This window comes from Barbus barbus, assembly GCF_936440315.1.
Source record: "Barbus barbus genome assembly, chromosome: 1".
Classification (NCBI taxonomy): domain Eukaryota; kingdom Metazoa; phylum Chordata; class Actinopteri; order Cypriniformes; family Cyprinidae; genus Barbus; species Barbus barbus.
The window spans coordinates 9,605,358-9,621,440 of record NC_136729.1 but is presented as its reverse complement, the minus strand read 5'-3'; the positions used below and the strand labels follow the sequence as shown (position 1 = coordinate 9,621,440).

The 16,083-nt window shown below is 34.0% G+C and overlaps 1 protein-coding gene across 1 annotated transcript in view; it reads right to left on the bottom strand.

Annotated features, from left to right (window-relative positions):
• Positions 1-3,997, bottom strand: part of igf1rb (insulin-like growth factor 1b receptor) — a gene marked incomplete at both ends in the record, with an annotated part of 116,818 nt that extends 112,821 nt beyond the window's left edge. Inside the window, 1 exon segment of the mRNA XM_079400614.1 lies at positions 3,916-3,997. Within this exon segment, the coding sequence (XP_079256740.1) occupies positions 3,916-3,997 (82 nt within the window).
• Positions 3,998-16,083: the final 12,086 nt, after the last annotated feature.

The window sequence follows — 16,083 nt, the reverse complement described above, 5'->3', positions numbered from 1 at the left end:
CAGTGACAAAGTGCCACGAAGGAGCTTTTTATAAAGACACATTTTTGCATTTTTATGACCGGTATCCTGAGATGGACATCTCTGCTTTCACTTACCACCCATTAAGTTTATTTTCCACAGCGCGATTTGCCCACAAACTAAATCAAAAAGAAAGATCCTAAAACATTTAGGCTGAGCTGAAAAATGAATCCTGGAAAAAGCAGGAAAATAATTATAGAGCTCTTGAATTATAGATCTTAAATGAAACTTTGAAAGATAACATTAGCTAAAAGTTTATAACCCTTTAAATCTTAGATATCACTCTCAGAGGGAAAAGGCCTGCTGCTTCCTCTTGAAGGTAATCTTTTCTTTTAAAGCCATCCTTAAATTCAGATTTTAACAAGTATGCATTGGTGTATTATATCTATTATGCTAGAAAATAGAATTAAACTATGGCAAAAACAAGCATCTTTCACCGCCCTGGAAGACAGACAGCACCTAGCCTGTCTGCGGACTCTAACATTTTCACGCTGCTGAGTAAACAGTGCTATCTTTAATGCTTTGATGGCGCTCCACATCTCATGTTTACATTTGATAACCCAATTCCAGCCTGCCATTGCAAACTCTCGTAGGTAGCAGAGTGGAGGCATTTGGAAATTAGGTCATAAACTGATGTCATCGTTTAGAAATGAAGCAGAAGAAAACCTTAACCCAAGCTAGTAAATCCTAACACTTCAGACGCTACAACATAACAGATTGCGACTGAGTGCTTTCATATGAAAACAGACCCACAAAACTAGACAACCTAGCAGAGCTAACAGAGAGTACTTTGATAGTTATATCCTTATAAAATATGGTTTAATACAGGGGTGGGGAACGTTGATCCTGGAGGGCCGGTGTCCCTGCAGAGTTTAGCTCCAACACTAATCAAACACACCTTTTAACTGAAAATAGAGTGTTTAAGGTCACTGCACAAAAAAATGTTCGCTGAAATTTTTGCACGTTAAAAAATAAATACGACCTCACGTTGAGTCAATCACGTATGGACACTGCCTCCGAAACTTTCATCCGTCAAAAAAAAATTTGGATCGGGTTCGATTTTCTGCGTTTTCGCATCCGTAGCATTCATTTTGATAGGAAAGGATGAGGAATATGAAAAAACGCATGTGAAAATTTCGGACTCAGTGTGCAATGACCTTTAATCTGGTCATTTTACATTATTGACTGACTATTTTCCTATTTTGATATTGTGCAGTTGCTTTGACACAATTTGTATTGTTAAAAGCGCTATATTAATAAAGGTGACTCGACACCTGAACCAGCTAATCAAAGTCTTCAGGGTGCAGTTAGGTTTTTTTTTTCAGCTAAACTCTGCAGGAGAGTGGCCCTCCAGGATCAACGTTCCCCACCCCTTGTTTAATATACTTAAAAATATTGTTTAATGTACCTGAAAAAATATTTAAACTCAAACATCAAACTTTTTAAAATACAAAACCATATTAGTTAAATCCCAAATGGTGAATTTTAAATATTCAATACAAAATTGGATTTATACAAAAATATTACAACTGTTTCTTCATATCTATATTGGGAATATTGCTTTAATTTGGAATCAATTAATACATTTTCATCAGGACCACTTTTAGTCTTTTGTGAAATCCCTTTAATTTACAAAAGCAAGTTTTTTATGACATGATCCTCCAAGAAGTGACAATTTTTAGAAACGAAACAACAGCACAAACATTAACATTAACAATTTAATTGCTGAATTATTTATGTGATTCCATGATGTTAGATAATATAAAAAAAAATCTAAATTAATTTCACACTGACAAAATAATGTAAGCCAACACTTGTCCTTCCAAGATAAAGATAAACACACAAACTGCTTTAAACCAACCAAAAAGGCAGATCAACAAATAAGCCAATGGTTTGGTCTCAAGATAAGTCAACCAGTTAACCCGAGTCACATTTATACCCCACTGGGAATCTTTAACCATCCTTCGCCAAGAGAGACAGGTTATACTTAGGATTTCCACTGAGAACCTCCTCTGCCTCACAACCTCGCTGCCCTGCAACCGCTGGGGTTACCAGTAAAACCCAATTACACAGACTTCACAAACTCCTCACTCTTCCAATCAACAGAGCCCAGTCTGTTTTGCTAGAGTGGGTGTTTTTACATGTTCTATTTTTAAAAGCACAGATTTTTTCCTCTCTCTCTTGATGAATCGGGGGGTCTTATTTGCAGTTTACTTGGAAACATGGAAATTTTGTGGTGGTCAAACATGAAGGGAAGCAAAAATTGTTGTTTTTTTTGTAAGAACTTCCCAGGTTATTGATTTTAAAGAGGCAGAATAATGAATAGCCTACTAAATAACTTGAATGTTTTTCACATACATATGGGCCAGTTTTAGGGTTATTAAAGAATAAAGGATAGTTCTGCATGGAAAAACAAAGCCGATTTGCATTCCCATGTGGGCTAAACTAATATTAATAATGACTCATTTCCAGTATGTTTGCATGCCTTGGTTAATATTCCAAAGCTAGGGGAAGTCGTGGCCTAATGGTTAGAGAGTCGGACTTGTAATCCAAAGGTTGCGGGGCCGGCAGGGATTGTAGATGGGGGGAGTGAATGTCCAGCGCTCTCTCCACCCTCAATACCACGACTGAGGTGCCCTTGAGCAAGGCACCGAACCCCCAACTGCTCCCCGGGTGCTGCAGCATAAAATGGCTGCCCACTGCTCCGGGTGTGTGTTCACTGCTGTGTGTGTGTTCACTGCTGTGTGTGTGCACGTTGGATGGGTTAAATGCAGAGCACCATACTTGGCTGAATGTCACTTCACTTCAAAGAAACCATGCAAACCCAACACAGCATCAACAACATGAGACACACAGTAACAAGTAAACAAGCATGCCCCGCCACACCGAGCACTTCAGTGTTATTCCAACATGTGTCATCATCTAAAATCACTTTCATTTACTGGTAGCCACATCATGGCATCCCAAAGTATACCATTTACCTAACAGCAATCTTACTAACTGTAATCACACTTATCAATCGGTCGGTTACATTAACCAAAGAAAACAGATAGCAAATAGCAAATCTTTCCAGCCTTCAGTGTCAAAGTGAAACAGATTTATCAAATCTACGCTGGAATCTATTTACATTAGAGCTGTGAGACTACTAAAGTTGTACACAACCTGTATTTAGGAAGATCAAACATTTGTAACGTCATTCCTTGAGACCATGAGTAGGACAAAAGGCTTTAAAAACCAGAACTTGAAATGAATGTTAAACTCAAGTCCAGACAAGTTAGAATATGGATAAATAACACTAATGCGTTTAATATCTAATTTAGTCTATTACAAACCTGTTGGATTGTGACCTAAATTAACCAGATACTGTCACCAAAATCCCCCATGCTGCCAGCATGGTGGTGATAACTCAAATTTGACTTTCATACTTTTGCTAAATGTAGATTTATACCTACAGGTGCACATAATGGCACTTGTGCACACAAGTGCACCACACAAGAATCCAATAGCAGCATCATTTGATAGATACAGTGATAAAATACCTTTGAGATTACTATTATAAATGGCAGTGTTAGCATGACCAAACTTGACTTTTTGTTCTTTGACTTTGCATAGTCAAAACACTCAACAGACAATCCTGTGATGCATAATGTGTGATTTCATATATTTTCGTTTAAGAAACATTTAAAGGGAACGAAATCAGGAAAAAACATGCAATTAAAAGCAAAGTAGCAGGTTTATAAACAGCTGGTCTGATTTTGAGCCAGTATTTCTGCCACACATCACAAATGAAAGCTTAAAACGCTTTGAAAGCAAAATGAATGTGGAGGTTTCTTAGTCAAGCAACATTTATGATATGATGATCCAATCAAATGCATCCATATCACTAGAATAACTTACTTTCTCCATGACAAAGTGTAGAGAGGACCAGGACCAGACCACAAAACAAGGTCCAATATCGCCTCTGTCTGCTAGACCTCATTCCTGTACAAAAACAAGGCAAACACTTGTTTAAAAAAAAAGAAAAAAGTAATTAAAACTAAATAAAGCAGGGGAGACAGCTCGACCCTTCAAAGTGGATGATGCATTAAGTCTTCTCAGTACAAAAACATCATCAAAGTTGGTTTATCCAGCTTTTTTTGGTTTATCAAAAAAAAAGATACACAGCAGCTGGAAATAATCAAACAAAACCAAGTTTGTCCATCTTCGTGGTGTTTTTGCTGGGATAAATGACCCTCCAGACAGCCCAGCGAGATTATCCAGCAGACCCAACCCGCTTTGCCCTCACCATGAGGCGGGTTCAACCGCACTGATTCTCGTGCTGCTTAACCGTGTTTAATATTATTTTGCACAGCTTTTCCTCATCGATATATGAGAAAATAACCCAGAAAAACAAGTAACGGCTCGATAATCCGCAATTCCATGCTCCATGTCGTGGGAAATTTTAGAAAAACACTTTGTAGGTCTGGTTTTAGCTGAAACCCGCTTAGATCCGCTAAAACAGTCTGGACTAGTGTGTCTATATATGTGTGTGTGATCTTCATCAGCTGCAAGAAGCCTAGCACTTCTCATCCAGCGTTCTTAAAGGCCTAAAATCGATGGAGAAACTGAAAATAATGCCAAATAATATCCGTCCAGGCTTTAAAATGGTCTCTCTCTGCCTCCCACCATCTTCAGTCTGAGATTTCAGACCTTGATTTTTCCCTTCAGGACGCGGAGGACACAGATGATGTGTGAGGGATCGGATCTGTGTTCATTTAGGAGATGTGAAGGATGTAGAGTAGATCCTGTAGTCTCTCCCTGTTGAATTGACGCTGTAAACAAGGCTCGATCTCTCTCACACACCCACACTCACTCACTCACACACACACATAGTAGGTTAACGTTACATTGGAGAAAGGTTTGAGGGAAAGCCCGGACTGGAGCACGCACACGGAAAAGGGATTGGGATCTGATTGTGGAGGGTGCCAGTGAAAACACTTGAGCGCTGCTGGCTGTGTCTCAGTAGTGCATGCATTGCTCGCGCTTCATAGGAGCTGCACACTTGTCAAGTGAAATATTTGTTTAGGCTATTTATTACAATTATAGTCACATTTGTTTTTACTGAGAAGTTGCAAGTAATTACAAAGAAATGGCAAATAACACATTGGGGAAAAAAAGATTGAACAAAACATTTGACAATTTTGAAATAGGATTTTCTTGTACTTCAATAATCTTTGCTTTATAAAGTTATTTTTTTTTTTTTTTACAGTGTATACCCAATTATATAAAACAGTATAACTATTGCATTTCTATACTAATACATATAACAATTTCATATAAGGTATGATTACATTCTTACAAATATGGCACTCTTATCAGAAGGAAAAAAATATATTTTATATAATATAAAATATATAATTTTATTTAAAACTTTGTTTGATATTCATTTCTATAAATTACATTCACAAAGAACAAAAAATAAAATCAATACAAATATTTTTTCTACAAGAGAAAATATTTACATTATTTATAATAATATGTATTATTTATAGTAATAATAATTAATAAAAGGTATCATTCATTGGTTCATTCATTCACTTACAGTGCCCTCCAAAAGTATTGGAACAGTAAGGCCAATTCCTTTATTTTTGCTGTAGACTGTAAACATTTGGGTTTGACATCAAAATATGAATATGAGATGAGAGATTAACATTTCATCTTTTATTTACAGGTATTTTCATCTGGATCTGATACACAACTTAGAAGATAGCACCTTTTGTTTGAACCCACCCATTTTTCATGTTACCAAAAGTATTGGCACAGATAGAATTAACGTAGATTAAAGTGAAAAAGACTTAATATTTAGTTGCAAATCCTTTGCTTTCAATAACTGCATCAAGCCTGTGACCCATTGACATCACCAAACTTTTGCATTCTTCTTTTGTGATGCTTTTCCAGGCTTTCACCGCAGCCTCTTTCAGTTTTGGGGATTACTCCCTTCAGTCTCTTCTTTAGCAGGTACAATGCATACTCTACAGGGTTTAAGTGTGGAGATTGACTTGGCCTGTCTAAAACCTTCCACTTCTTGCTCCTGATGAACTCCTTTGTTGTTTTGGCACTATGTTTTGGGTCATTATCTTGCTGCATGATGAAGGATCTCCCAATCAGTTTGGTTGCATCTTTCTGTAAATTGTGAGACAAAATATTTCTGTAGACTTCTGAGTTAATTTAGCTGCTGCCATCATGTGTTACATCATTAATGAAGATTAATGAGCCTGTCCCAGAAGAAGCGATGAAAGCCCAAGCCATTACATTACTTGTGTAATGTGTACTATAATGTACACCTGTGTACACTGTGTTTCAGATGAGCTTGTATGTTTGGGATCATGAGCAGATCCTTTCTTTCTCCAAACTTTAGCCTTTCCATCACTTTGGTCCATAAAATCAGTCCATAAAACCTTGTCCCAGAATTTTTGAGGCTTGTCTCCTATTCTTCTTGCTAATGAGTGGTTTGCATCTTCTGGTGTAGCCTCTGTACTTTTGTTCATGAAGTCTTCTGCGAACAGTAGATTGTGATACCTTCACTCCTGCCCTCTGGAGGTTGTTGCTGATGTCACTAACAGTTGTTTTAGGGACTTTCTTTACAGCTGTCACAATGTTTCTGTCATCAACTGCAGATGTTTTCCTTGATCTACCCGTTTGAGGTGTTACTTAGTACACCAGTGGTTTCTTTCTTCCTCAGGAGATTCCAAATGGCTGTACTTGCTATTGCCAGTGTTTGTGCAATGGTTTGATTATTCATCTTCTCTCAGATTCACAATTTCTTGTTTTTCACCCATAGACACCTCTCTGGTTTTCATGTTGGTTACACGTCTAACTAACTATAAATGCAGTCTGCACGGATCTGAAACTGAGCGCAGACATTCAGTGCTATTTATTGTTTGAATAATCAATTAATAGGACACACCAGGGCAACAAAACACACCTGTCAGTCACATGTTCCAATACTTTTGGAGGCCACTGTATTTATTTATGTAGGCTATGTATGTTACATTCATACAGATTAAACTATCAAATTGTCATGTTTTTTTCCCTCCCCTACAGTTCCTACTACAGTCTCAAACACACAGTATATTATTTTAAAAAATAATAATGTATTTTTTCTACAACATTTATTTATAATAATATTTATTATTTATAATAATAATAATAATTAATAATAAAAGGTATCATTCATTAATTTAATTATTTATTTATATATGTATTCATGTAGGCTATGTATGTTACATTCATACAGATTAAACTGTCACATTTTCATATATTTTTCCTACTACAGTATCAAACACACAGTAAACAGCAAGTTTATTGTAAGGCCTCTTTTGGGAATCAGATGCAGCACTTGTAATTTAGTCTCACTGTAATTTTGTCTCACAAAGCCCACACTGTTCTGCTGGTGGGAAACACTCATGCAATATGATGTCATAATATGTCATAACATTGGTTTCATCCATAATTAGTACAAACTCATATAACATGATTTTGCATTTTTAAACAATAATAAGTGCAAAATATTTCATTTAAAATAGCAATATTATGATTTTAAAATACTATTTACTAAATAATAATAATAATAATAATAAAAATAAGTCGATTGCTCTGTTGCCAAAAAAGTTTTTTATTACAAGTCATTAAGAGGATACAGCGAGTGTGGGTCCTTTAGGTAAAAGAGATATTACTGATCGATCTACGCACCCAAAACTAAAGTTGAGCGCAGTGTTTTTTATTTGTCCCTCATGTTGAAATCCATAAACATTGCAACAAAATATAAAATAAATCATTTAAAAAATATGAGATAAAAAGCCAAATGAAACTTAATAATACAATTAATTCTCTCTTAATAGTAAGATAAATATTGCATTATTTATATAAACTATAATTTACATTTAAGCTACAATGGTCATTATTTCCTGTAAAGAGCTCTTGGTTTGGTTTTCAGGATTTGGTTGAGGTTGTATGTACTAATGCCAGTCTGTTCCTCATCATTGAGTCATTGCACAAATAGCAGCAGGTTTGGATTACTTACTGAAAGCAATATTAACTCAAAACCAAAAGCAATGGTTTTGGGCTACTACAAATTATATACATTTAACACTGACATTGAAACATCATAATGAATAGTTCCATTAAGCTGTTTACTTTGAGACAAGGCAAAATATGAGACTAAACGAATGACACCTCATCTAGTCATACACTACATGTCTAGACAAGGAGTGGTTTTAGGAAATGTTCATACTCTAAGTAGGTGCTTCTGACCTGGTATAGAAGTCTTAAAGAATAGTCCACCCTAAAATGAAAATTTGCTGAAAATGTATTCAGTTTACATCTTATGAAGTGAAAAGCTATACAATACAGGAGTTGTGTGGATTACTTGTGGATTATTGTGATGTTTTTATCAGCTGTTTGGACTTTCGTTCTGACGGCACCCATTCACTGCAGAGGATCCATTGGTGAGCAAGTGATGGAATGATACATTTCTCCAAATCTTTTCTGATGAAGAAACAAACAAACTACATTCTGGATGGTCTGAGGGTGAGTACATTTTCAGCAATTTAATAAGTGAAACTGCTATCACTTTTTATAAAACTATTTATTTTATAATAATATAAACATTACATCAATAGTGTTTTGAGTGTGTTAGAGCATCTAGACAAAATAATTAAAGTTAATTATCAGAATTTTTGCATGCTTTGATGTGGCAGAGCTTATAATAATGTACATACTAATTTCGTTATCTGAATTTTTGTGCTTGAGAATGTAAACAAATTAAATTTATGATATGATTATTCAAAAAAATATAATCAAGGAATATGAGATCCAAAAAAAACAACCCTTCTTTTAAGTATTTAATAAACAGACGCATTTATTTTGTAACTGGCTGAATTCATCAGCTGCTCCACAGAGTTCAACACTCACCAGATTTTCCATACAATGACTATAATGGAGTGATTAATATCAGCCAAGGAAAATCATGTCATGCAAATGTGTTGAAGATTAAAAAACAAGGAAAACCTGAAGCACTTACACATTCAAATGCAATGTTTATTGTAGACAAATTAGCCCTGACTCTGAACACCATATCGTACAATATATCAATAAAACTGTGCATCTCATAAAAGATGTGAAAAACAAATCTATTTTTGAATCACTTTATAAAGTTCAGAAGTCCATAACCCTTTAATCTCTCAGGAGGAAAAGTGTGAAATTTTAGCTGTAATAACATATCCATTTTAAAATTTTATTTGGTACTGCTTTTTCTCACACCACAAAACAAAGAATAAAAATTGTGAAAAGACACACAGAACAACATACAGATGCATTAACCATGACATTATTTGAGCAGGTGAACCAGCTAATTTATAGGTCTTACATAAGTAAATATTTATACATATTCACAGTATATACATTTTAAATTAATAATATAGCATTAAAATAATATAACTGAATTGATAATAATAATAATTAAAAAAATGTCTAAAGTAAAACAAAATGAAGAAACAAATTATGTATATTTACAAAACATTGGCATATGCATTTGAAAAAAAATATGAATTATAATATAAAAACACATCCAATAAATAAATAAATAAATAAGTGCATAAAATATGTGCATAATCATGAATATTTTCATCCTTCCACATTATGTTGTCCGTGAAAATAATACTAACACTAATCATTTTAAAATACATCTAAAATTAAACAAAATTAAAAGTACATAAATTAAAAAACTGCATAATCATGAATATTTTCAAACCTCCACAATATAGTGTCCATGAAAAGAATAACAACTTAAAAATACATATAAAATAAAACAAAATAAAAAAATAATAAATAAAAAGTCAAATTCTATGATTCTATGACACACGATTACAAATTGGGCACAAATTCTGGAGTATATTAGGCAGAGAAAGCGGTCAGTCAGCTGAATGGGCATTATTCCTTTTGATATGATCCAAAACCAATTCTTTTAGGCATAGAAATGTATAAATGTTACTATTAACTGCCTTCCAATACTGAAGATCATCATTTAGCCCTGTGGCTGATACGGTCCGTTTTCAAACAAACTGGAGATACAGAGCACAGCAAGCTCAGGGTTTGTTTGGATGCTGGTGGTCCTTTCTCTAATGAAACAAGAAAAGCCTTTTTGCCGAAGTATAATCTGTGACAGTCTTGATTATCAGCATAATTACAGAGCTCTTTCGGCCAAAAGAGGAGAGCACAAAAGAACTGTGTTAACGCAGCACAAATAACTCGATCTTGGCACACACATTTAAGCCCTTGTCACATTTCGAAAATTATAGGGAGAGAGCACACATACACCCATTAAAAAATGAACTGTACATCCACAGCCACCCAAGACTACAACTACAGCGATCCAGCCTCCAGTGAGCACAAAGTGTACCAATGTTTTGCCTGTCCTCTTGCATTTGTTAAATCCTCATAAACCGTCCCCATAAAGACGGCGCACAGCCCACCTACCTCGAGCGCCTCTTGTTGCTTTAATTCCCTCTCTGCGCTCAAGTGGAAATAAATGTGTTTACCACCAGCGGGTCACACATGTTAATGAGCCACTGTTTGTTTTTGAGGAGGAATGGAATTTGGGATGAGATGGGAAAAGGGGTGAAAATTATAACTGTGCCCCAATCCAAATATCTCATCATGCTCCTAAAAATAAACGTTGTTTTTTGAAATCAGAGGTTCCACAAAGAACCTTTGTTATCCAGGGAACCTTTCTATTCCCCAAGAAGTTCTTCATAGTGGTGGGAGCTGTTTATCTAGATTTAAGGAAAGCATTTGACACAGTAAATCACAAGGTTTTAATTAATAAGTTATCAAATTATAATTTTTCAACAAAAGTAATTAAACGGATAAGATCATATCTAACTGATAGACACCAGTGTGTTCGAATAGGCAATAAAATGTCACAATTACTTACGAATTCAGTTGGTGTACCGCAAGTCTCAATATTAGGTCCTTTGTTATTCAGTTTGTATTATAATGACTTGCCTGATGTTTGTGCATCTAATGTAAATTGTCAGATGTATGCTGATGATACAGCTATATGCCTGCATGCTAAAAGTAAAAAGCAAGCTGCAGAAGAATTGTCAGCAGAAATGGTTAATATTACTAACTGGTTAAAAAAAAAATCATGTTTATCTCAGTGTTAGCCAAACTGTATGTATGTTTTTCTGTATGTATATTTAAGTATAATACTTAACTCAAAACTTACATTTAAAAAACAAGTTTAAAAAGTTGTGAATATAATTAAATTTAATAAATTTGATCAATTCAATTTAAATTATTTTTTTAGGAATAATTTAACCACTAAGGCTTCAAAGTTGTATATTAATGCTATGATCTTTTCACACATGAATTACTGTCTCACCGGTTGGACACAGACAGGTGGGACTACTTTACAACCTATAGAAGACTCTATAAGCAGGCTTTGAAAACAAATTTTTTTTTTGAAAATTTTTAAATATGAGCTTTTAAACTGGGAAAATATGATTAAATTTGCATTCAAAAAATGGTGTGGCTCCAACTCCTTCATTTGGACAGTTTTCAGGCAATTTTCTCAATATTATGATTTTTTTGCACCCTCAGATTCCAGATAATCAAATACCTGTATCTCGGCCAATTATTGTCCAACCCTAACAAACCATATCAATGGAAAGCTTATTTATTCAGCTTTTCAAAAAAATGACCCTTATGACTGGTTTTGTGGTCCAGGGTCACAAATAAATAAATACAAAATAAAAAAATGTAAGAATTGACAGAATTGTTATACATGAACCATTATCTTTTTTTATACCATGGCAGAAACAAGCTTTCATATATACAAGACTCATTCGTGTTGCCAGATCTTGCTAGACAAAAAAAAAAAAAGGCAAACAAGAACAATCCCATAATAAACATAAACAAATCCAAATACTTAACATTGAAAATAAGACCAAAACATCACAACCTGCACCTGCTCAATTTAACTCCATAAACTTCATCGAGTTCAAATGCACTTATATAATAGGTGGATATGGCAACACTACTTTAAGAAAGCAAAAAGGTTGACTCTGTTAATGGTGCTTTAGTTAAAATTGTAGAACCTAATGAATCTTTGATCGCTATAATGTTACAATTGTCAAAAAAAGAGTTGATATTGCTATGGTTACCACGGAATCATCACAATTTTGAATTGTGTTGCATACAAACACTGAACAATAATTTAGGGGATTCACTCCCATATTAAAAGCAGCGGTCACTCCTAACACAGTGTGTGACTGAAGAAATATATGAACTGTTTACTGAAAAGTTATTTGGGGGACCTAAACTGCTTCTCATATGGCAATGCTGTGAAAGCTCCTTTTTGGAACTTTTATTTTTTTAGCGTGAGTCAAACACACACAAAAAAAAACACAATTCGGAATTAATGGAAAACTTTGGCCTTTGTGCTGACCTATATAAGTAGTGTATTATGAAATGCCTTACTATAAGAATCTCCTTGAGAATGATTTAGGGAGGGTTTTTTCCCTTCTTTCCAGGAATCAAGCAAGCAGTCAGACTGCAGCAGACGAAGGCAAAGATTAGTAATCCTGTCGTATCTGAAGTATATAAGCAGGCTGACTGACTGTTGGCTAAACAACACATTGCTATTTTAGTTATTGTGCAAGTCGTGGGTTATCTGGATATCAAAGGCTTGTAATCAAGGGTTGCCCTCACAAAAACACATCAAACACTACACTTTTAGTAAAGATGGATTGTACAGTCGCTGGGCCTATAAGTATTATGTTGTAGGGATGCATTACACTAATGCAATTCACTCTGCAGCTAAGCGTGATTCATAATACTGGCATGATGACAAACCAAAGCACTGGAATAGAGTCCCTTCTAACCCAAAAAGGCTAAAAATTACTCTGGAACTAATTGAATATTATGTTACTAATCCAATGCAATAAATTACCATTTAACCCACATATTTATTTGTAGAGATTTGGCCAAGGTGTGTCCTAAGTTAGTTCTGACCAGCAGAGAGCGCCCCAGAACACAATTGGACCACCGCTGGACCAAAACAACTGATGGATGTTAGATGTCAATGAGAGAGAGAGAGAGAGAGAGAGAGAGAGAGAGAGAGAGAGAGAGAGAGAGAGAGAGAGAGAGATAGATAGATAGATAGATAGATAGATAGATAGATAGATAGATAGATAGATAGATAGATAGATAGATAGATAGATAGATAGATAGATAGATAGATAGATAGATAGATAGATAGATAGATAGATAGATAGAAATATTTGTATTAAGTTTCTCAAATACAGCTCTGCAGAAAGTTTAGAATGTTAATCAAAAGATGACTGCTAATTATATAATAATACTTTAAAATAATTACCTTTATTTTATTAAAAAATTTAAAACATCTAATGAAAAATATTCTTTAAACTATATTATCATAATTTTTGTTTATTTTTGTAATTATGTGTTACAAAAACAATTCTTATAAATGAAACAACTCATATTAATTTATTTAATAAATAATAAAATAAAATAAAATGAATTTAAATTAAATCACATTATAATTACAGGGCCTTGGAACTTCTTTAATATTTGTGTTTGAAAGAGAGAAAGAAAGAAAGAAAGAAAGAAAGAAAGAAAGAAAGAAAGAAAGAAAGAAAGAAAGAAACTCATAAAAAGACACTGTCATACATTTTTGTATTCTAGGCATGTAAGTAACTTTGATGTTGTTATATAAATTCAACAAAAGGCTTCCTCCACAGAAATAAGTTCAACCAAATGTCACAATTTTAGATTAAAAGTGACATTTCACAGCACAGAGAATGATATTAATGAATTTAGCATGAGCAAGCCATGTGACAAGTGTGAGGAGAATCATCTATGCTATGACACTAGGAGGAAAAGTTTGTTCAGAAAAGAGAGAGAAAATAAAAAGAGAAAATAACAAAACAACACCTGTGCACACAAGAGAGAAGAAAAAAAACTAAGACAAAAAGTTTTTTTTTTTTTACTTAACACTAAGTGCCTCAAACAAAATATTAAAAAAAGGTTGTTGCAAATCTTTCTTTGTCATAAATGTTCACTGTAGCAGCTCAGCACCTCATGCACACATCTCTGATGGACCGATTCCCATAAATTGCATTGCAGCCAGTCAATCAGTTTAAAGTTTACAAGTTTTAGAAAGCTCTTGCCTTTTTTGTGTACAATATACATCAGGCGGCCGGTCAACAGACTGTGGGCGGTAGATGGGTGTGCCGTCTGAGACCGAGGGTCTTTTTGACAGCGCTTTATCTAAACACTCCCTGTAATGTATCAAAGGTCACCGAAGGTCAAGTGAACCTGCTGTTGCTCCTCAGATCTCCTGAAAAGCCTAACAACCGTGCAATCAGTGCAACAAGGTGCAATACTTGATCTGAAAACAGTGGGACAGGTGGGCTGTCCTTGAACTTTTTTTTTTTTAACCATTGTGTGATTATCGGCCAATAACAGGAGTGTAAAATCTGCTTCAAATTTGTTTCATTTATATTGCACATTTCTGTTTGCAAATATTTTTAACGAATTTAGAAAAACTTATCCGGTATGAAAAATAAGTGTTATATATAGATTTTTATTTATTTATCAATTTATAATTCACAGAGGGATCAAAAATGTTGCGAAGTACCCTCCTAAAATATAAAGGTAGCTACATATTTCCAGCTGAAAATGAAATAAATATTTCCACAATTATAGTAGGCTATACTATGTATACACAGAGGGACTATCAAACGTCTTTAAATATGATGATCCTCCTCTTCTGAAAGACCCTCCTCCTAAATTTAAAACATAAAAGTAGCTACATATTTTCAGCTAAATAAATAAATAAATAAAATTAAAGACAACAAAATGAAACAATTATTTCTATAAGCATAGTACTATTTACATATTCACAAACGTTTAGAAAAATATTAACATCCTCTTGTGTGTAACTCTCCTCCTACATTTTAAATAAAAATGTAACTATATTAACCCTTAACTGTCACCATCCCGTATACGGGACGCCTAACTTTACTTCACTATATTACAATTAAATCCTAATGTAATCATGACAAACTATATATCATTGGAAAGGTCTAAGTCTCCTAAATAGATATTTTACCATTTTGTGTTGTTACAAATTATGTAGTAACAGTAATAGATTAATTTATGACAAGAGTGAACCAAGAGTCTGTGATAAATCTACATCATAACAGGAGTTCTGACCTTTGTCACAAAAAGTATTTATTTTCTTGCCTTTTTCCCTATCACACTTTTTAGCAATCATCATGTTACCATTCGAAAGCTTAAAATCTCAAAAATGCATCCTGTGAAAACCATTTTGAAATCGGACATTGCGTTACCATAGAAACGGTACTTTAAATATTTTAGCGGTCTCCTCCCCCTGGTGTCATATTACAAAATGTATTACGGTCTTTTAGAATCAAAACTTTGTAGAATCTTGACTGAAGGTCTGAGTCTCAAGATTCCATATTTGGTGTTTATTCTGTTATAGATGTAATATTGAGAGAGAAATGGATAGATTTGTGACAGAAATGCATCAACAAAAAATTCAATGGAGTTTGAATGGCACTCGGTGGCTGTTTTTGGTATAAGGCCTAAACAAAATTGCATAACCTCAATTTTTTTTTATATCAACTTCAAATTTGGAACACAACTTATGTACACATATGACTTTAATTTTATAGTAATTTTAGACTTTTAACTGTTTTTTAAAATATTTATTTGATATAAAATACAATAAAAAATAATATAATACATTTGTCTTACAGTAAATTTAAACTTCTATAACTTTTTAATACTTTAATTTTATGAAATGATTTTACCTCTGTAATAATCTGCTAATTGTAAAAAGAGACCAACCTTAGGTCTGTATTCAAAAGCGTTCATGAATTATAATAATTTAAGTTTGCATAGTGCACTTTTTCGTGAATTTTAAAAAATGGGGATGACAGTGAAGGGGTTAAAATATGTCTCACTTATATTATATAT